This window comes from Poecilia formosa, unplaced genomic scaffold (assembly GCF_000485575.1).
Source record: "Poecilia formosa unplaced genomic scaffold, Poecilia_formosa-5.1.2 Scaffold11, whole genome shotgun sequence".
NCBI lineage: Eukaryota > Metazoa > Chordata > Actinopteri > Cyprinodontiformes > Poeciliidae > Poecilia > Poecilia formosa.
In genome coordinates, this window is record NW_006799950.1 from 4,826,079 (window position 1) to 4,848,826 (window position 22,748).

Consider the following 22,748-nt stretch of genomic DNA (forward strand, 5'->3'; position numbering starts at 1 on the left):
AAAAATAAACCTAAAAGGTTTTTAATTTATTTTTTTAAGAGAAAGTATTATGCTTCAATAATAATGAAATACGGTGTATGTTTTGATGAAGCATCATCACGTCCTCACAGCGGCTGTGTTTTCTTCCCGGCTGCAGTGTTTCGTGGAGCCTACTTTTCACTTCCAGGTGCAGCCTGCTGCGGTCCAGTCACATTTCAACACGAACTGCTTTCGGCCCCATAAATGCGCATGCGCACTGCAGTTGACCCCTCCGGTTTTCTGCGTGCACTGCCACGTTAGTAGCGGTAGACACAAAAATACCAGCTACTCTCCCAACCCTAAACAAGAAAACAAAAACTCACAAATTGATACGAATTTATCTACTAACTCGCAACCAATTGCGTCTGCAGCTTTCGTCTCTGTATTTAAGAAGAAAACTCGACGGTAACTATGTTTAAGTTTTGGCTGCTGTGTACACTGGCCGTTGCCAGCAGGGCTGACATCGCAGAAGAAGATGATGTCTTGGTGCTGAAGAAAAGTAACTTCGACGAGGCTCTCCTGGCTCATCCCAACCTCTTGGTTGAGTTCTGTAAGTATCCCAGGCTGCTAACTGCCACTAGCTGCACTTTTCGCTGTTAAGGTTAGCGTTAAACTTCCAGGTTTTAGGTTGCAGGTAGGAACCGCTAGCACACAAGACGCATATGTTTTGATAAATTCTGCATCAGTTAGCTTACTTGGCTAACTACTTTTTAAACTTTTTTAGGGGGAAAAAACTAGACATTGCATTTCAGACGGTATGTTTTCTTTCTTTTGCAGGTGTTCTGGTTGAATTTGACAAGCTAGCAAAAAATATACCAAAAATGTTAGCATTTTTTTTTGGTAATGGGTAAAATTAAATGCTAAATTAATTTAAGCAGTTGATCCTTGTTTAGATAAACTTTGTTCCTGGGATATTCTGGTTGGCTGCCTCTTTATTATTATCGCCTTGAGTTAATGAGAAAAGAGCTGTAAGTTTCGATTGTCATCTGTGGCTTCGCACAAGTACTTTCATATTTCGTTAACCCCTTTATGGGACATAAACACCCCAGTTAAATAAGTGAGAACATGGTTGAATCTGCGTTGAACCAGATCAGTTCTTGAATGCTTGCACCAAATCTTGACGGGCCATCCGGGCCCATCCCGCTACACTTTTGTCAGATTGTTGGGACCTGCTCCGTGGATTGTGTGACAGCAGTGTGGACCAGTCAAACGGTGCCGTGGGCCGACACCGACCAATGAGCACCGGGTGAGAAGTAGATTAAATGCCCACGTACATCCTCAGCTGGGCGGGGATCACGGGTTGTGTGCAGCTAGGTTGACGTGTACTTTACAAAAGTTCATGTACGCGTGCACGTTTACGTTGACTGGACTCGGACAAGGAAGTTTTGCTCATTGACAAGTGATGCAAGGCTTTCGACTTAATTAGACGTGTCACTTCTGATGGGCCTGCCATCTGGTTGGAATGTGCAAAGATGGCCTCTAAAGGATACTTTTGAACCAATCATAGGTTCTTTATCCATCCTTTGTCTCTTTACTTTCAATAATCTTTTGAGTAAAGTTCAAACATGGTTTAAATTAACTGGAATAGTAGATTCACTTTACAGTAAGAGTCTGACCTGAAGCAGCATATGATTAAGACGGAGTAGATGCCCTTTAGTAATTCCTCACTGGAAAGTTTTAAATGTATTGTGTATGAATTTCTTTAACCAGGAATGTAAAAAAAATATGTAAATATTTCTGCCTCACTAAAAGCATGTCTATGTGGAAACTAAAGTACAACACTGGTGGAGAGGAGGAAGTGTCAGTAAAATGCAGGATTCATACAGTTTGGATACTGAACACGTTTATGAAAAGATAAGTCATTATTGCCTGTGCTCTTAATAAATGTTTTATCCTGAGGTGAAAATTAGCACGACTTTTAATAAAAAAAAGAGAGGTTAGTTTACTAGAATTGATATTTGCCTAATGTATCATTTCTGCTTGATTTTTGTTACAAAAAATCTCATCAGGAAAAGACATCTTACTTTTTGCAAATTGAATCCATGTAAGGGAGGAACCTCATTATAATGTATCATTGTGTAGTGTTCTGTGCAAATAAATATTGCATAGAAAAATTAGACAAGCTGGCTTTTCTGCTTAAAAACACATTTTCTCTAATCAGTTAACGTTCTTGCCTCTTGTTTGTAAAATGATTTAAAATTGTACTCGCCTGACATCCATATGCATCTGAGATGAAACGTTGCCCTTCATTCTTCAGAATCAACAGAAATTCCTTCCGTCAGCTCCAGCACTCACAAGATTTCTTTCTGGTCGTTAAAAAACATTAAAAAGTTAAACTTTCCTTAAATGTGTGGCAGCAAGACAATGCGTCAAAGTTTATTTACTTATGCAGCGCGTGTACAGTTTATTTTGTTTTTAAATCAAAACTCTGTTTAGATACTTTTATCTTTCTCTGCTGTACCACTCCCAATATTGTTGAATTCTCCTGAATCAAGATGATCTGTGACTCCCACTTTGTCCTTCTGCTCATATTTTGCTGCAACGACCCATGAAATCCTCTTGATTGCGCTCCACAGATGCACCTTGGTGTGGCCACTGCAAGGCCCTGGCTCCAGAGTACGCCAAAGCTGCCGGCCTGCTGAAGGCCGAGGGCTCAGAAATCCGCCTCGGCAAAGTGGACGCCACCGAAGAAAGCGAGCTAGCTCAGGAGTACGGCGTTCGGGGGTACCCCACCATCAAGTTCTTCAAGGGTGGAGAGAAGGAGTCTCCCAAGGAGTACTCTGGTGAGTGATGCAGTCACTGGGAACCTACTCATCCATCTCGACCTGGTATTTGTAGATAATCTGTCTGGATTTTTAACTGGTTGCCGATTTTACAGTAATTTGTCTTGATCACTACTTGAATAATTTCAGCAGCGATAACGTGTCGTGATTTTAGACGATCTCTTCTCGGAACAAGAAGTGTTGTGCTTTAAAATGATCTGAAAATATGATCATGAATGGTTCAAAGCCAGACCTGCAGACTCTGTTCACCCTGGCAATTTGACCCGCACAACAGCATCAAAAAGTAATTCGACCAATCGGAGCGCAGGGGGGCCGGGCTTCCTCAGCACGTTCCCCTCATGCTGCAGCTGAGTCGGGGCAGACCTATGTGCATTTCTTCACGTCGTCTCTTCGGCCGGCTCGCGTCTGACTCCTTTAGGAAAGGAAAGGGAGGGGAGGGAGAAGCTTGGAAGTGGTTTTGTGGAAGTGACTACTGTGGGTTGGACCTAGTCTTTTTGACTCAACCGCCTCCCACATGCAGCTCAACCAGGACTACTTTGTTGCAGCGCCCGTTTTGTTCACCAGTGTGATATCTAAATTTAGATTAATAACATCAGTTTTATAAATTCCTTGCCCCACTTTTTTTTGTTTTCTCCCTCATCAAAACCCTGAACAGTTTGGGGGTGAAAACGATTTTCATAAACAATCAGCCCCATTTTTTTAAAACAAATTTAAACATGAAATGAAGGTTCATTTAAATTTTGGGTTGAAAACAAACTTCACTTCCGCTTGAAGCACTTTGAAGTTTTTGCTAGAAATTGCAGAAGTTTCTTCTGTCGTTTTCACTGTCAAAGCCGCTGAAGCGTTCTCACAAGCACTCGCATGGTTCCATCTTTCAGTTTACCCACATTAGAAACTCTACAATTTCAGATTCCCTGCATCCGTCTGAGCCAGCTTCTTGCACACTTATTGATGGTCTCTTTATTTTTTGGCAGCTGGCAGGCAGGCAGATGACATCGTCAACTGGCTGAAGAAGCGCACAGGGCCTGCTGTCGCCACCCTGACTGAGGTCACTGCAGCAGAGTCCTTGATTGCTGACAATGAGGTGGCAGTCATTGGATTCTTTAAGGTGAGTCTCCAGAACAGAAGTATTTGGGCCCAATCTTCCTTTTAAGCCCATCATAAGGCCCATAATACAGGTTAAGCCTCTGTCTTTAAGACTTGTACAAAACTTACTGAATGCTACTGTTTTCTTTGTTTACAGGATGCTGAGTCTGCTGATGCCAAAGCCTTGGAAAAAGCAGCTGAAGCCATGGATGACGTTCCCTTCGCCATGACCTCCAGTGACGAAATTTACTCAAAGTTTGAGGTGTCCAAAGATGGCGTCATCCTCTTCAAAAAGGTGACTTTCTACTTGGAGAGATTTAAAATTGAGCGGTGCATTAGGCCATTTGATCTGATTTTGCAAAATGTCTAAGATGCAGCTTCTAAAGTGTTTGAGGTCGAGTTGAGGTCTACTGAATGTAGGTTATCTTTTTTGCTTATGTAATGGAGGCATGTGAATTGGTGATCCAGCCGCTGACGGCGCCTTGCTGGCGTTTGATCTACACCTTCAGGAATTTGATGCTTCAGACGAAGTGTCAAATATCTGTTGCTAATCCTAGTTCCTCTGAGGTCATTCAACGTCTTGGATGTTGGGTTATGTTGCTTGACCCAACTAATGAATGACTTGGTGCTATTGAGCTGTTTGCTGTATTAGGGAATGGTCTGCCTTTCCAAGCGCCACTCTATATTGACTAAGGAATTTATTGACTTAAATGCCATATCCTTTTATCAGGATAAAAGGATATCGGAGTTTCGTTATTTTGGAGTTGCTTAGTCATTAAACCTTAAACTGGTGTAATGACCACTGATCATTTCAGTCTGACTTTTGTGTTGTAGGTGTAAAGTGACAGACTTGCCATGTTAAAAGTGGCTCCAGTTTTTAAGATGACAAACTTAAATCTTTAAGACCTTGAAGCCATCTGGAGATTTGGTGGAAATTAAAAAATAAATAAATAAAAACTTGTACGCTGCACACATGTAGAAGGTTTCATTTGTATTGTTTTTTTTTGGTAGGGAAGAGATGTTGGTAATCAAGAAAATCAGTGAATAGTTTCCTTTCTCACTCTTGCATGACTTTCTCACTTTGCTTTAATTATAGCTGTACGCTGCACATAGTGCACTTGTTCTGATATGCTGGGCCTTGAAGTCCTTTTATGAGCAGAACAATCAACTTGTGTGAGATTGTGATTTGTCAGATTGGGTCAAAGTACAAAGGATCGGTTACGGAAATGAAGTAATCAAATGTCCGTTTTTTTCAAATGCTTTAAAAAAACAAAACTTTTTGTCTTAAGCTTTTTGGGGACTGTAGCTCATGATTCTATTTTTTATGAATACTTTTCATTTGGTCTATCTATAAAATATCTTGCAGAGCACACAAGTTTTCAATGTTATGAAAAGATACCCAAGTTTAGCATTACAATGTCCACTCCAACCAGGACATTTTACGGTGAGCTCTGGCTGATCATAATTTGAATGAAAGGCTGTGACAAAGTGTATTTAGGAAATTGAGCTGCACTCTACAGGTGAGGCTCAAATTTCAAATATTGTGACAATTTTTGAACTTTCAATTCAGAAGGCAAACCCCATATTAAAGATTACACTGTGAAGTATTTCAAACCTTTATTTTGATTATGGCTTAACTTGCGATTATAGGGCTGATGATGATTTCTCATGTTAGGACTTGTACCTGTGCTTCCACTTTCTGCCACTGCTGAGCAGCCAGAGGTTCATGCTGGTAAACTTACTTTAATCCGAAGGTTGCAGTTGGTGAACCCTCCTAAAGTAGGGGATCAGCTCAATAAACAGCCGGTGGATTTTAGCTTGTTTATTGCAACTGGGATTTGGTTTTAGGTTTCAGTGCTTAGAAGGTTATCCTCTGCTATTGTGTGCCAGCAAGAGCCACTTGGCAGAGAACTACAGCTGCTATTCTTGATGCCCAATAAACGGCCTGTTTGGTCTGCAGAGAGTTGGATGATTTTAGAGCAGTTTGCTGGTTCACAGGCAGATTAGGTGGGACACCAGGTGGTCAATATTTGCGTCTAAGTGTTTCCATGTTTTCTTGACAGTTCGATGAAGGTCGCAATACCTTTGATGGAGAGCTGACGAAGGAGAAGCTCTTGGCTTTTGTTAAGGCCAACCAGCTGCCGCTGGTCATTGAGTTCACAGAGCAGGTAAAATTAAACCAAGACGGTTCTCCCTTCATACTATTGATACACTTTTAATGTATTAATACGTTCATCTTTCCCTATTGCAGACTGCCCCAAAAATCTTTGGCGGAGACATAAAGTCCCACATCCTCATGTTCCTGCCCAAAGCTGCTTCTGACTTCCAGGACAAAATGGACCACTTTAAGAAAGCTGCTGAGGGATTCAAGGGTCAGGTAGGTCAACCCTCAGGACAACCAAGTGATGTTACTGAAAGTTACAGAATCGACCGCGTTGAACCGTTTACATAAAGCAACAGATTTAGTTTGAATATGCAGTAAATCGCAATACCTGGTTTTTAACCTTCAGTGTCTTTTAAAATTCAGATCATAAATTTAAAAACCTCATATTCAGGTTTTCTTTTCGTTCCAGCTCAGAAAATGTATTAAGTTGCCTCTTGGACATTTACTTGGATAAATGCACTATAAGCCTGCATCCTGTGTAATTTAATGCTGCTGAGCAATTTGGTTAACAAAACCACCAGCCGAAGGTTAGCAGATGCTATCGGAGGGAGTTGAATTTGTCTGCTTTACCTGTGAAGCAAATTTTCTCAAAGCAGGGCTATTGTAGTTTATTTGGGTAGTTAATAATAAAAATGTCTTTGTTTTACTATAAAAAAACAATATACACCTGAAGCTGGGGTGATGGTTGAATTTAATTTTAAGTTAAATGACGGTTGTTATTTAAATCTTTATTAGGCTTGGCTTAAATTTTATCTTGATTTGTGTGGCTCTTAAATAGGCAAATGATGCAACAGCCTTGTCTTGCTGCTAGGTGATCTCGAATTGTATAAAATTTGAGCCTCTTTATGAGAACCTGCATTCATTTAATCTCATGGGTAACCTTCATGAAATAACTTGTCATTATAACATTAAGCTATTGTAAGTTTTCCATGGAAAAAGTCGGGCGTTTATCTCCCAACTCTGTGTCCAGATCCTGTTCATCTTCATCGACAGCGACATCGATGACAACCAGCGCATCCTGGAGTTTTTCGGCCTGAAGAAAGAGGACTGCCCCGCCATCCGCCTCATCACGCTGGAGGACGAGATGACCAAGTACAAGCCTGAGAGCAGCGACATCACGGCAGCGAGCATCATTGAGTTCTGCACGCTGTTCGTCGAGGGCAAACTAAAGGTGAAGCCCTGAGAGGCTGCTTGTAGCAGCAGCAGCAGTGGCTATAGATAGTTTACCATCCAAAGGCTCATTTTAACTGTTATAAATATGTAGCATAGTGTGAACAATTTTAGCCACACTGTATGCACCACCTCTTATTTTATTTTTGTTGGAGTTGTATTCTAGTTGGTGCCAAAATGCAGCCAGAACTAACTGCTGCCTATTTTTCTTTCCTTAACTGTTTCCAGGCCCACCTCATGAGCCAGGACATCCCTGAAGACTGGGACAAGACCCCCGTCAAGGTCCTGGTGGGCAAAAACTTCGAGGAGGTTGCATTCAACCCTACTAAGAACGTCTTTGTTGAATTCTGTAAGAAATCATTTTACTTTTTTTTTTATTTTTTTTTTTAGCCTTTTATTTTTAGTTTTTTATTATTAAAGCTTAATTCCTCAAAGGCAAATGACCAGACATCCATCTTCAGTCTGAAACTTTAATTCTTTGTAAGCCCGTCTCGAATATCTAAGAGTTGACTTCAGGTGCTCTTTGTGCCCCGTCAGCTCCACTTCCTGCCAGGCTCTAATGTTGCAAAGATAAATATAGCAGCAGGAGTATTTTATACCCATCCCAGTCCAAATGGGTTTTATTTTTGGGATCGTTTTCCACGTCTGGCTGTTGAAACGCAGCTGATGGCCAGTAAGGCACAGCCGGGGAAAAGCTTATATTTTCTGACTGGTGATGAACAGGTGGACAATTTCTGGCAGTCAGAGTGAAGTTGAGGTTTTCACTTTACAGCACATTTAGAACCTGAATTAACATGCAGAAAGTGTAAACTTGGGTTTCTCTTGATCTGCTACATTCAATACTGCAGTAATATTAAAATTGATGCTAAAAAAAACATGGCGCTGCGTTCCAGATGCTCCTTGGTGTGGGCACTGCAAACAGCTGGCTCCCATCTGGGAGCAGCTGGGAGAGAAGTACAAAGACAGCAGTGACATCATCGTGGCCAAGATGGACTCCACTGCCAACGAGATCGAAGAGGTCAAAGTCCACAGCTTCCCTACGCTAAAGTTCTTCCCTGCAGGAGAGGGTCGCGAGGTAATCCTTCCATAACTTGCATGAAATCAGAACAGACTGCTTCTACAAGCACAAATTACTTTTTAAAATATAGATGAACTACTGGTGGTTGTCTCCACATGGACCACAAAATGCCTTTGCTAAAGACAAAAGGCTGTGCTGCAATGAAACATGGAAAGTTAATTGGAAGAAAAAAGCCTAACTATACTGTACCATACGCTGACAGTTCTGTTACTAAAAAAAATTTGCTTTAAATGTTTAATTTGTGACACACCAGTAGCTCCTCAGCCTGTTGAGTTCTGCTGAAGCCGTTTATTTACTCGCTTATAAAAATCTGGTGTAAACGATGTGGAAACATCTGCAGCGTCCTGCACAGTGAGCCAGAAGGCCAAGGCTGGAAGCCCTCATGTTGTAATGCAACTGTCTCCTTTTATGTTGTGCAGTGGAGCAAAGTGTTTAAGAAGTTTTATAGCATCGGAAATCTAAGGAAGGTTCTATAAAACACGTTAATGTACAATTTACAGTTGTCTGATGAACATCTAGCCAAATGTAATGAAATTTTAAACTTTTAGCCACATGGCTTCTTGTTTCCATTGCATTCTTTGACCTGATTAATGTGCTTTTACTACTTGTGGTCAACAGGTGATTGATTATAATGGAGAGAGAACGCTGGAGGGCTTCACAAAGTTCCTGGAGAGCGGCGGTAAAGATGGAGGCGCTCCTGCAGGAGACGACGACATCGATACAGATGTGAGTTTGTGAGCTGACTAAAGCCGACCCTGAATCCTGAGCTTCAGGGTTGCAGCTTCATGAGAAATAGTTGGTAGAAAATGTTCGACCTTTTAATTTAAAAACAAAACCTACCCTTTGTTTTTGCACTTGACTAAATGGATTAAGGTGGATAGTTTAGCCTCTAGCTACAGTTGCTGAATTGACATTTTACATTTTTAGTTTTAAAATTTCATGTAAATGGTTAAATAAGGGAAGGCCTGTGCATAAACTTTGCAAAAATCCATGTCTTCCCAGTTTTTTCACTTTGAAATATCTTTTCATACAATCAGTGAATGTATATAAATGTAGATTGTCTGCATTAGTTTAAACCAAATGTATATTTCCACATATCTGCAGTATCAGGGTGGAAGTTAAAGAACCAAAAGACAAAAAATTACATCTTGTGACTCTTTAGAAGTTGGCAACCTTTAAACTTTACTGTCAACTTCATTGCTGCAGCTTACTTGGTTAGAGATGCAGACTAAAGTTTCCTCCATGCCACAGTGGGACAGTCGCATAAACATTTGTGTGGGTCTGGGGGTTCCTCCATATTAACACCTGCCTGTCTCACAATGAGCCCACCTCATCTCACATTAGACATCTGAGGTCTAATTGCAGCTGTCTGGTCAGCTGTCACTGGGCTTTCTGTGGAGACCTGAGCCTCCTGTTGGAGCTGCACGTGCCTCTTCAGCTTGAACGAGACTGGTTGACGTTTACCATAAATGTTTTGAAATTCTGTTGCTGCAATTTCTTTTCACTTTAGTCACTTCCCCACAAATTCCTAATCATTATATAGCTTGTACTGCCTTAAACATTTAGACTTTTAGACCATTTCATTGCACAAACATTATGCAGTTTTCGGGATCTGTGAATGATGGCTTTATTGCCTCAAAATGCTGTATTGCAGGAATGAATAAGTCAAATTTTCTCTAAATTCCTTTTGAAGTTGCTCTATAAGGGTTTGAACCTTCACTTCAGGCAACTACTATATTTAAACAGGCACGTGTTTGCATAAAGTTGCCAGTGTTCTGACCACTGTTGTTCACACTCAGGACTTGGAAGATGTGGATGACTCGGATGGCGAGGACGGCGGCGACGACGATGACGGACACGACGAGTTGTAAGAGCTGCAGGAAGAGAGAGAGAGAGAGAAGGCGAGAGGAGACCCACCCCAACCGTTCCAACCAGTCACCACCACCTTTGCTTCCTCGTGGACCTTCCCTGTCCTGTGAACATTAACAGTCCACCTTAAACTGTCCTTCAGTAAAGCTAGCCTGAGAACCAACCAGTCTGACCATCCACGGCTGGTTCGGCAGTTTTTTTTGGTGTTCACCATCTAAATCTTTAATTTGGCACGTTCTGCCCAGACTGGTCTCATTCCTCCTGCAGGATCCTTGGGACAGTGACCCCCAATGCCTCTACACAAGGCTCCTCATCACAGCCTTGTATAGTTTTGACCAAATGATTTAAGAACAAAAAAATAGCACTGATGTCCAGTTTTTGAAATACTAATTTTCCTAACAGGTTTATGACTCCCATCTGTAAAATGACAAAATGTTTTGAACTGAATGAAATGATCTGCAAGCTGAAGGTTTGGGGGCTGCCAGTGTTCTCCCTCTTCAAGAAATCCAGAGGACCATTGGGTTTTGTAAGGACTGTCTCAGGGGACAAGGGGCCATCCTTAATTTTTTTTTTAATTTTATTTTTTTTATATATTTTTTTAAGTAAACTCGGTGTAGCACACACAAAACCCCTCCCCCTCACATCTGTAGCCGAGACCAGTCATTTTCTATCTTCCAGCAGGGGGTTGGGTGCCATTTCTTCATTCCCACATATTTCAGTTCTTTCTCCTCATGTCAGCATATCTACTGACTTATTTTTGCCTAACAGGAACAGTTAACGTTTGAGTAAAATCTCTTATTTAATTGCATTCACATCGGGGGTATTTGTTTTTATTTTTAATTTAGGACTTATTCTTATTGTACCATCGTGCCCAACTGTTGCCGGGCGGTTGGCCCTTTTGGGGCCGAGGTGGCCCTTACTCACCCTCTCAGACCTGTAGGGTGACCAGAGCCGGTTCTGATGGGTCGCACTGCATTCACGCCTAATTGGAGATTCACTGTGGTTACTGAAGCAGACAGATTGGTGCAGTTTGTATCTGAAGTGGGGAGGGAACAGGTGCACAGCCCCGCCCCTTACCCACACTGCAGTCTCCTGCTTCTCTTTTGGCTCTACTCGGCACCCATAGTTGCCAAGGTGCCGTGTGGAGAATGTTTGCTTGTCTGAGAGAATGTAAACATGTCTGTTTGGGCATAAAGGGGGTTGAGTAGAGTGGGGGACGGTTGTGTTTGTCAACTAGCATTGGGTTTTGGGGGGGGGGGGGGACTAACAAAACCATTCCATCATATTCAAATTAATGTGGAAAATGTGAAATGGTGGCCAATAAAAAAAGAAAAATGGAAATGTGTGGATTTGTGGTGTTTTTGCACTGAAGTCATGAAATGCCACTGCATGTAGTTCTGATTCTGAAATGCATATATAAAGATTTAATTCATTTGAGATTTGGTAATTTAACCCTCATCTAGTCAAATCTATTTTCTGTAATCTTAAGTAGCTGTAAGTCTTTGAGGCTATTATTGTACACCAACATTACACACATTTAAAGCTGATTTTCAATAAGTAAAAAAAAATAGTAAAACTACTCCAGATGTTCTGGCTAAGACTATAGTAAGATTGACTTCTCACTTGTCCAGCAGATGGTAATTGAAATCCTTCAAAAGGCCAAGCTGGTGAGGGAGCTCTACCCAAATATATCAAAAAACTGAGTAGGAAAAATAACTGGTAGAGAAGAGGGGTGTAAGAGATGGGCATACGTCTCCATCTCTTGTACAATCCCAAATTTTGACTGGGATTTGCTTCTCAAGGCTGAGGCTAAAATTAAATTGCATAACATCAGTGAAAATGATACAGAATTCCATCATTTTTTTTTTGATGCCGTCCCATATATTCTGAGTTTTAGTTGAGTTTGATAATCCAGCACAGTTGTGCCATGACTTAAATGAGGTATTAATGTCGGGGAAAACATTAAAATGCTCTTGTAGTTGGCTGCTCTGGTTCTGGCCTTGATCAAATTCATGGGGTCAACACCAGATGATGTGGCTTCTTAAATTACTGTGAAACTTCAAACTTGACCTCCAGCAAACCCGTTACTCTCTCAATTCTTCCTTCACTCTGAAATGGGGACCTTCATTTCTAAATAAAATGTACTTTTAATCTAAAACGAGGACTTTGGACCACCAAGCCATCTGGTATTTTTCTCCTGGGTCCAAATAAGACGATTCTGACATCTCAGATTTAGGCAACAATTTAGCTGCAACTGAAACAAAGTTGTTTAAAAAGAGCTTTGGTAGGGCAGACGCTAAATTAAGTGTGCAGATATATCAAGATACTTTGCATGCACAATTTGGCATAGTTAGATTTTGTTCTCAGAATTAGATGGCAAAGCTCCCAGAATTAAAATAGGAACAATGTCTTGGATGTATCTGGTGGTTTTTGAAGGCTGCAGTTCATGAATCTCTTACAAATTTTGACCAGGATTTGTTCCCAATCCTGTCAGGGCTTAGGCTAACCCAGGCTATTAACTTCAACCACACTTTTTCCTTCCACTTAAACCTAACTTATCCCTGGACTTGTATACAAGTCTCACTTTCATTTGGAGCAGTATGGGCCTGTATGCAATGCCAAGTGACCCACATACAATCATCCATAACCCTTAATCAGTACATCGTTATGTTGGTAAATAATGGAAAGTCCAGTGTTTTACCAAAGTAAAGGAGGTAATTATGAACATACCAAACTTTGCTCTGTAACAACTAAAACTTTAATCTCTATATAATTCATTCTCTGAAATGCTTCAACTCTTATTCAAAGCTGATTCCCAACAAGTAAACAGCAGGATGAAGCAAAACAATCTAGAAATTATCATCTGCCGTGTCACACCCTATAACGGTAATCAAACATGTTTATCAGTTCACTTTACCATCAACAGCCCCTCATGGGGACTTCACCTCACCCGATCCTGCCTGGTGTTTACTAGAAACCTCCAGCCTCCTACCTTCCTGTCAGCTGAAGGGGTGTCACTGATTTATTTAAGTGGACAACACCAAGAAATGTGATGTTGACCCAGGTCCAGGAGGTTACTGGCTGTTATGTGTGTTGATGTAAGCTGTCTGAAGAGGCATGTGACTGGTCAGAGGGAGGGAACTGGTTTGAGCCCACTCATCTTCCAAATCTTGCAGCTGATCTTAAAATAGGCCGGCAGGGAGAATAAAAGAGCCACGGAGGAAGCTGCACACTCAGAGGAGAGGTTGATCCAAGAGAGAGACACACCCCCTAAAGGGACTTACTTACAGCTTTTTCAAGTTCTTCTGCAACAAGACTCCAGGATGAAGTACTACCGATGCCCCGTGTCCCAGACCCTGGGAATCAAAGCTTACAGCCAGCGCTGCAGCCTTCCAGTCACCTGCAAGAGCGCAGCCTCCCTGAAGCCGGTCCGGAGCGTCCACTTCCCCAACGACGTCGTTTTCCAGGACTGCGTCAGGCACGGCGAGCTGGAGAGGATCGGACGTTTCATCAGGGCCAGCAGGGTCAAGCTGGACACCATTTACCACTCTGGTGAGGGGCCTTTTCAGGATTGTGAGCTTTGCAATCAGGCAAAATTTTAAAACACTAAAAGAGCTCTCTCTCTCAAAAGGAATGGCAGCCATCCACGAGGCAGTCCTGACCGGGAATCTGGAGTGCGTGCAGCTGCTGGTGCACTACGGAGCAGATATCCACCAGAGAGACGAGGAGGGGTGGACCCCGCTGCACATGGCATGCAGCGACGGCTTCCCACACATCGCAAGGTGAGCGTCCACACCGGTTCATTTAGAGACTCTGCAGCAAGAGCAGGGAACTCTGGGTATCATTATGTCATAATTACAGTCAGTGCTGCACGATACGTATGAAGCGCTACTGAATATGGAATGAATCCACAATATATTTCAGATAAATTGTACACTACAGCTCTGAAACAAGCTCCTATTTTTTTTGCTGAAAAGTTACTTGTCAGATTCTAAGATACAGGGACTCAGACAGGGCTTTCCGCTGCGCAGACATCTCACCTTGACTGACCTGGAGTGTGTCTGGTTTCCCCTTCAGCTACCTGCTGTCGCTGGGCGCCGACCCGGAGCTGGAGAACGAGTGCGGCGAGAAGCCGGCTGACCTCATCGACCCGGACAACAAGGAGCTGCTGAGGCTCTTTGGGCTGGCGGTCAACGACTGAAGACCCCAGAGGTCCCTTGGGCTCCACAGTCGTCCAAAAGCCGCTGCAGGTTGTTCCGAACGTTCTTCGGCGGTGAGCGGAGAAAGCCGCATCAGTCCAGGTTCCTGGTTTTTTGAGCTGCCACAGCTCCGGGAGGGGATGGACGCCGGGTGGACGAAGGGCCGGCCGGCAGAGCCGACAGACTTGTCTGACTGGACTGTTTTACTCCAGCATAACCAACCTGCTGCGTCCTCTCCGCGCCTCAGACCTTTTTATAACTTAGCTTTTTTATATATATCGTTATCTGAATGTGCAGGAATGTTCGACTTTGTGAAACAAAGCTGTTGCACTTTTTAGTTCCATTTCTAAGTTTACTGTCATGTTTATGTTTTTAGCCTTTACCAGCAAGTTTGTTGTTGTGTTTTGATCATTTTTAACTAATTGTACTGTTCATTAACTTGTTTGTCCTTTTTTACTTGTTTAAATAAAGTTAATTAATTCCTGACGTCTTTGCTTTACCCTGCAGTGAACATTAAGGTTAAACTGAACAGATTTTAAAAAGTTATTTAGCGGAAAAGAGAATCAGACGTTTAAGCTAAATACATTTTTTTAGATGTTAAACCAACAGAGCAACTCTGTAACATCACGTTAAAGTTAGTGTTCCGTTTCCAATGAAACACCATGAATTATAATGGATCAAGGTTCTTCGTTAGTCTTAAATCAACACATATAGGTTAATCTAAACAAAAGAACATTTATTTCAGTAATTCAATTCAAAAAGTGAAACTCGAATGCAGGTGCATCCAGAGTATTCCATATTTTGTGTTACAGCCTTATTCCATATTGATTTCAATAAACAACTTAGAAATCACAAATACTTAAAATCACAAGTGCGTAAGTATTTTTGTTTATGTAAAGTTCCTTGAGGTAACATGTTGTTAATTGGTGCTATTTAAATAAACCTAACTGAATTAATTTTATTTTCCAGCACCATTTGGCCGTTGGATCAATGTCAGTGGTGTTACTGTGACTGAACGTATTGTCGAGAGGTAGAGTAGTCACCAGACCGAGCAATGCAGACGAGCTGTTACCATAGCAACACGCTTTCAACACGCACGGGTGCAGTAATTCATGCAAACGGAGATCCAACAAAGTATTACATCCTTTTTTTATTGGCCTTTTATAAAATTCTGAGAAACACAATTTCTAGTTTTCATCAGCTATAAGGCAATTTAATCAAAATTTGCATAAACACACACTTGAAATATGTCACTGAAAAATATCCCTATGAGTGGATTGAATCTAAAAAAAAAAAAATGCTTCACTTTAATTAAATTACATATTTTGATTTTTCAAATCATGAAATATTTAAAACTAGCCAATGCAATCAAGCTAGGTCAAACTAAACTCCAAACATCCATCACAGGTCTGTAGGGTTTGTTGTTTTTAAGTCTTTAAAAGCTGTTTCATTGGTTTTGCTCCAGATTTTTCATTCCCTTTCTTCTGATTCTGGCCTCTCTCTCTCTGTCCGCTGTGGAGCCAGTGGGTTGAAAGGTGAGCAGTGTGGGCGAGATTTGTTCACCTGAGCCTTACTTACACCTGGACTGGTGACAGACGGAGAACGGCTGAGAGGGGGGCTGCTGGTCTGCCAGGTGTCTCAATAGACTGCCAAAAAAAAAAAAAAAAAAAGTCACCACTGTACCAAACTATATTCAAAGTGCATGAGATAGAAAACTTGAGTTAAATTGTACCTTTTGTAATTGCACTAAAAGTCTCGAAAAGTGTGTTGCTACAAAACCAGGTTTAAAAGTAAAGAAAACATGAACAATGTTTACATCATCCTCCACATTAATTAAGCACCACTGGGAAAGATGTGTAAAATATCTTAAAATAAATGTACATTCTATTACAGCACCCAAAAAAAAAAACCCAAAGAAAAATAAAAAAAGGAACTAAAAATAAATTTAAAAAAAAAATCCAACAATTTGATTACATTTAGGATTTGTTTTTTTTTTCATAATCACCCCTGACAATTTTATATATATTTTTCCCATTTACAATTCTGGTTTTACACTGATCAGTGTGTTAATATTATTTATTACATAATATTAATATTGTGTTAATCTTCATATCTACAGTAATACAATAAAAGTTTAAGAACAACTAGAACTACACAATCGAGGATGAACGAGGAGACAGATTTATTTCACCAGCATATAGTTTGGAGGACGGCAGAATCAACGGCCTTTGTTTTTAGGGAGGGAACCATTTTTAAGGCCGCGCCTCAAAAACGCCCCCTTGTGGATGAAATGAGAGTTACAGCCTTACATGGTGAAGCACCTTGTTTTCAGCTTCATTCGTCAAAAATCTAGTTCCTTCTTCAAACTGGGCCAAGTTCTAGTTTGGAATAACTGGGTTTCTTAACGGCGCCCTCATCAGTTACTACGACTTCTCTAATGTTTTACGTCTATTCTTTTTGCCCTCTCCTTTTCATCTTCTAAAATCAAGTTTAATCAATATACTGTTAAATATGACAACGTTTTGCCCAGAGTACATAAATAACTTGGTGTACCTGACTGGTCTCTTCTCTGACCGGAGCCCTTTTGTTCTCCGTCCTCTGGGTATGGCCTCAGCTGCACAAAGAGGGACTTCAGGACTGAAGGTGCTGAAGTGTCTACACAAGAGGGCAAAATGAATATTTGGGGGGGAAAAAACAAAAAAAAAACACACAATCTGTTCATATTGTAGTTTTTTACTACAGTCACAAACTTCAATGGGACTTTATTGGACAGACCAAAACAAAAGACTGTAGGGGGATGGGGAGATTTACACGTTTTTATTAAAACTTGTCATTCATTTGTTCTCCAAGGTGCACAAAAGCTGGTTAAACTGGTAAAGCATACTCATGTGTTACAGGAAGGCCCAGTCAAAGTACAAAAACCTGAACCTAAGTGAGAATGTGTAGCAAGACTTGGAAACTGATGTTCTCCACCCAATCCTGATTGAGTTAAAGAAATCCCAAAACATGTGCAGCAGTGAAAACAATGTTGTCCTACAATTTATTGCATTTGGGTAAAATTCAGACAGGTGGACTTGAATGTACTCATTTGATGAAATTGCACTGGATTTTATTTGAGGATATCAGAGTAAAAGGAAGAAAACAGATACGTTTGGATGTTGAAACCATGAATCGTTTTTTTCCTCACTTTCAAACTGAACCGCTTTGGGTTGGTCTGCCATAAGACCCAATATGATACATTAAAGTTTGAAAAGAATATATATTAAAAAAAAAAAAAATAAAAAAAACACTGAAGAATCTTTTACCTTTTGGGGATGAAACGTTAGGCCGGTTCTGATTCGTCCGACTTGAAGACGACGGCTCACAAGCGGAGCCAGATAAAATGCTGCAAACTGCAGCTGACGGCGGTTTCACAGCATCGTTTTCAGTTTTGCAGCTCTGGGAGGATATAGAAGACATTCGCCTGTGATGCATTCTAAGCTGGGATGGGAAGCACCTTCGATCACAGTCTCTCTGTTTGGACTCCGCCGTTTGAGTCTTTGAGCTTGGAAAAGAAGGTGAATTCTCACCGAGAGGGGAAGCAAAAAGGCTGCAGAAGGGCAAGGAGGGTATCTGGACATCCGCAGACCGCTGAGGTCTCACAGCTGCAGTCAAAGAGTTTGATCCTGGTGTGACACTGTCAGGGAGCGGGCTTGCAAAAAGGCTACTGAACGATCTTTTCACGGTTTTATTACTTTCAGATGAAAAATCTCCCCGATTTGCTGTGTCGCTGCTGGATTTTATGGAGTTTTTAGAAGAATGATGTTCTAGTGTTGCAGGTCGGGCATCTGAATGTTTCCTTTTGAAGCTTGGGAGAATATTAGAGAGTTCAAAGTGATGAACTGAAGCATCACCCGCTTCTCTTCTTTTATTACATCTAATTACAGGTTCGTTTGGAACAGCACCTCTTCCTTTGGAGAGAGCTGGCTTCGGAGGCTTCACAAGACACGCCTGTCCTGTAGAGATTTCACTGGGTTTAGTTCCTGCCAGCGAATCCTCAATTTCTCTGCTTCTGGAAGACGCAAACATCTCTGGACGATGCAACAACTTTTGTTTGATGCAAGTTTTCTGCCCCTCCATCTCGTTCCCAGATGCATAAGAGAGAACTGGTAGGGAGTCTGGAGTCGGGCGTTTTTTTACTTCGAGACACGACAAGCTCTCTGGCAATGTTTGTCGACATCCATTCTCTATAATTCTGAGAGATGAACGTGGCTCCTCTTTCCTAAAAGGAGGAGCTTGGATTTTTTCTGAAATGACATGAGGTGCGTAACATACGGTCCGCTCTCTAGGACGATCAGGTGTTTGGCTGTTAGAGGAATTGTCTGCAGATTTACAGGAGCTGAAGACAGCTTCAGCTGAGTCGGGGGCTTTGGGTTGGTTTGGATGAGGTCTATCAGAAGAAGTTCGAGGGTGAGACGCAGATGAAGAATCCTGACTTGCGGGAGTTTTAGAGAAACTCAAGAAAGTTCTGGACAGCTGAGGTCCAAGTACGGCTTCCACCGAGTAGCAGACTGGCTCCTGTTGGTTCTGAGTGTTTGGTGAAGAGCTGGGAGGCTGGTCAGCGTCTGACGCACACTGTTCTGTTACATCAGGTTGCTCAAGGGATTCCTTCTCAGCGTCCGTGCTGTTGTAAAAGCTTGGCCTGGAAAATGAAAACGGATACAAGTTCAACCTGAATGAAAACCCTCACTGTGCGGTTCCATGAAAAGCCGTCTAAAAGCCACAAACTTTAACTTATTTTAATTTATACACCACCAGTCAGTGGCAGAAAGTGGTACACAGCTGTGAAATAAGAAAATAGGAAATGGTTTCTTTTTATTTTATTTTTTTTGCAAACGTATAAAGTATTCACTTAGCATTATCCTGCCACCTCTGTGTTTGACCATATGGTGCGAAATATTAAGTGTTGCATCACACAGAGCATTTTTGCATTCATCTGATCTGACCAGACCACCTTCTTCCAAGTGTTTGTCGACTCCTTTTACATTTTCTGATTTCTGACCCATTTCTGAAATTTTAATCAACTCAGTATTCATTTACTATTTCCTGGTGTTCGTGTCATGACTTTTAAATCTCGTGTTTTAACACCTGAGAGGTTGAGAGATCAAATCTGGGTTCTTGTTTTCTTCAGCAGGTTTGGTCTCCTGTGCGTCCGCCTGCTGTTCTGACGACTCCTCTTTATTTGTCTTTGCAAGTTGGTAAAAGGCTCTTTCTTGTTCCATGGCCTGCAGAGGGAAGACATTAACCTCACTTAGATGTTACAGCACAAAGAAATGCACTTTAATGCTCTGGATTCCCTAAACAGCAACAGCACCAACCTCCTCCAACAGTTTTTCAGTGACGTCGTTGAGCGGCTCATGGGAGAACCTGCAGTTTCCTTCTTGCAAACAGTTTCCTTTCTTGTGGAAAAACTTGCACGGAAACGACTGTGCTGCCAAGTAAAGGAAAACAAGGAAACCGTACCGGCCATTTCTGACAGTGATCTGTGCGATCAAACAAGAAAAAGGTAAAAGGATATCATGCATGTAAGGGCAGCTCTGCCCGTTGATGCAGAATCCTCTGATGTAATATTTGCAGCCTTCTTTTATGATGTCGTTGTAACCTTGAAAATGCTCCAGCTGGCATTGATCTGCCTGCAAAACAAAAAGGAATAAACAAAAAAAAACAAAAAAAAAAAAACAAAAGTAAACAAAATAAAGACAAGTAAAGCGTGAGAATCAGGTATTTTTTTGATCCTGTAACTTGTTAGGTTTTTACGGAGCAGACCTTAATGCATCGTCCGGAGAGAAAATGTCGACACACTAAACGCCCGTCCACCAACAGGGCGTTCTGGTCCTTAAACTCCTGGGTCATGAATTTTGGTCTCTCCTAAATGAGATCAAAGATGAGATGACCAACCAAATTTCTCATATTTTCTCTGAGCATATCACTGTCCACCTTTGTTCACCTCCTTTATTGGTCTTGGGCCTCTATCATCATGATGCTGATTCTTCCCCTTCTTCTTCTTCTTCTTCTTCCCTCGATTCATTTTCTTTTTCTTGCCGGAATCAGTTTGATAGTTCTGACCGCTGCCGTTCTGCCTGAGGTTATAAGTGGAGTTAAAGCTGTGGTTGTATTTCTGGGCTGGAGAAGAGCGCTCACTCTCTATGACCTGCTCCTGGCAGGGTTTGCTCCGGGAGGTAAAGTTGTCTTTGGACTGGAACTGATGAAATCTCTTTTATAAAAACGGATAAAAATTAAAAAAAAATATTACACAGTAAATGCAAAGGAAATTTAGAAACATATTTTGCTAATTAACTTGATAACAGGTTCATAACCTGCTCACCTCATAACATTTGCACATAACTTTCTTCAGGCATGTCTGGACTGACTTATTCTGAGTTAATAATGTCTGATAATGTTGATGCTGTCTGAACATTGTGGTATAAAAGTAAACCCTGGTTTAATTTAGACTTTTATCATATCAGAATCCAATAAAAAAAATGCCAAATGGCCTCACATTTAACTACTAAGTGATTTGGTAAATGGGGGAGATCAGGGACGACACAATAACCAGGTACAGTGGTTAAAAAACAGGCTCTTCCATTACTGTGCTTCACAGTTGGTGCAGTGCTGATATATTCGTTTGCATCAGTCGAAAGCACACTGTGGTATTTTTTGCAAAAGAGACTAAAAGTCTACAAATGACTGAAACATACCATGACACATTTACACAAATAAACCCAGGGTTTTAAATTACTGTAGAAGTATTACATTTTGGAGACAATCTCTTTAAAGAAAATGGGTTTTCTCCTTTCAATCAGGAGTTTTAATATACAAAGTGATGAAAGTTGCGCTCAAATGTTTTGCTACAGATGTACATATTACAAAATAAACAAGTTTAAATAAGCTGTTTGATTAAAAACATGTAAATGATTAGGAAAAATGTACAAAAACACACAATCAGTTACAGTAGCTAATTATTTATTTAGTTTTCTGCAACACTCAGCATCACTTGTCTTTTTATGGTTGACAAACTACATCTAAAGTTGACTTTAACGGATCTTAGTAAACTGACAAGTAACTTTAAATGTTTTAAGTAGTTCACCTTCTTGTACGAGCCGGGAATCTCCCACTGCGTTTTCCTTTTCCTCCCTCTCGAGCCATTCTCCGTCCTGTTGCTATGAAACACAGAGCATGCGCACAGATGCAGAGAACGCACTACCATTGCTTTATTCCATTTTACTCCATGACAATCAGCCGTTTTACCTGAATGTGATGTCAGATTCACCTGGGCTCCCTGCATCTTCAGTCATAGCAGACAGTCCAGAGAATAAGTTAGCAAAAGCCATTTTTTTTCCCTCACGTGTCAGAACAAATTTCCCCAGCAGGAGCGTAACGCTGTAAAATGTCCCTCAGAAACACTACCTTAGTCTGACTGGGGTTGAAATATGAGCATTTATCACCTGCCCTCTGCAGATACTTCCATGCGACTAATTTATGGCCATAAACAAACATAGAGCTAATGAAATTGGTCGCGTATCTTCCTCAAGCGGATGTTTTCTTCTTTTAAAAAACATCGGTACTCAGTTTACTGGTGTTTTATCGCCGCCTTTTGGCCCGGAGTGTTAATCAGGGAAAACCACATTTTAAAACAACAGATCTAAAATGCCAAAGTTACAGTAGAATATTAATTGAAAAAAAAATCTATATTTTCTGAAGAAATACTGCACATAACTGTGTCTTTAGCTAGGTTTTAAATAATAAGTTCTTCTTTGGTTGTACAGGAGTTGGACTCACTGATTTAACCTCTGGGCAAAGGCCTTGGAAATGGACTGTGACCTCTGGAGCAAAGAGATGTACCATCCAGTAACTGAGCAATGAGTCCTATAAAGACAATTCAGCTTAAAATACTGATCCACTTAAGATTGTGTGACTCAAAAAAGAGACTGTTAAAAGTTTTTATCCCCTGAAGAATGTATTCCAGGTTTTGGGTTCAATCAAAATGTAACTCACAGTCCTAAATTCCAATTAAATCCAAGTTTTACATTTAATTCAGCCACACTTTATGTGAACACATAAAGTGTGAATCTGAAACAGGACAGGGGAAGCTGATGTGTAACATGAATTAATTCTAAACAAACAATAAAGTTAACCAAAGAGTTTGTTTTAACAAGAAAGACATAAAGATAATTATTCTGTTTAACAGGAGTATCAGTCTTGACAAATTTGCTTAAGTGGCCAATTTAAACAAATTTAAACTCAGCAATACTGAGAAGTTACCAGGCCTCTTTGCCATCACCATAATCTGTAGACAGTTTATAAAATTGAAATTGGGATTGAGCTGGACCTCTCAAAATGTT

At 41.0% G+C, this 22,748-nt stretch overlaps 3 protein-coding genes across 4 annotated transcripts; 2 read left to right on the forward strand and 1 right to left on the reverse strand.

The window, feature by feature from the left end:
• Positions 1-239: 239 nt before the first annotated feature.
• On the forward strand, positions 240-10,980 carry p4hb (prolyl 4-hydroxylase, beta polypeptide). Its single transcript, XM_007545071.2, has 11 exons — positions 240-568; positions 2,595-2,801; positions 3,776-3,909; positions 4,045-4,182; positions 5,951-6,055; positions 6,139-6,264; positions 7,022-7,222; positions 7,450-7,570; positions 8,115-8,296; positions 8,918-9,025; positions 10,099-10,980. The coding sequence occupies exons 1-11, from the start codon at positions 430-432 to the stop codon at positions 10,168-10,170; spliced, it is 1,533 nt and encodes a 510-aa protein (XP_007545133.1). The 5' UTR covers positions 240-429; the 3' UTR covers positions 10,171-10,980.
• A 2,151-nt stretch (positions 10,981-13,131) lies between these two features.
• On the forward strand, positions 13,132-14,835 carry ppp1r27b (protein phosphatase 1, regulatory subunit 27b). The gene is made up of 3 exons (XM_007545081.2): positions 13,132-13,720; positions 13,800-13,950; positions 14,246-14,835. The coding sequence occupies exons 1-3, from the start codon at positions 13,492-13,494 to the stop codon at positions 14,367-14,369; spliced, it is 504 nt and encodes a 167-aa protein (XP_007545143.1). The 5' UTR covers positions 13,132-13,491; the 3' UTR covers positions 14,370-14,835.
• Positions 14,836-15,499: 664 nt separating this feature from the next.
• On the reverse strand, positions 15,500-21,974 carry LOC103133308 (uncharacterized). Of its 2 annotated transcripts, XM_007545089.2 has the most exons (10): positions 21,655-21,974; positions 21,494-21,566; positions 20,354-20,620; positions 20,173-20,274; positions 19,925-20,039; positions 19,725-19,834; positions 19,495-19,631; positions 17,673-19,048; positions 16,921-17,022; positions 15,500-16,013 (listed from the first exon to the last, which is right to left on the reverse strand). In XM_007545089.2, exons 1-10 carry the CDS (start codon positions 21,735-21,737, stop codon positions 16,006-16,008), a joined length of 2,373 nt encoding a protein of 790 aa, XP_007545151.1. In that variant the 5' UTR covers positions 21,738-21,974; the 3' UTR covers positions 15,500-16,005. The 2 variants fall into 2 exon arrangements, with proteins under 2 accessions (XP_007545151.1, XP_016522893.1); XM_016667407.1 differs by lacking the exons at positions 21,494-21,566; positions 21,655-21,974 and adding an exon at positions 20,732-20,818.
• Positions 21,975-22,748: the final 774 nt, after the last annotated feature.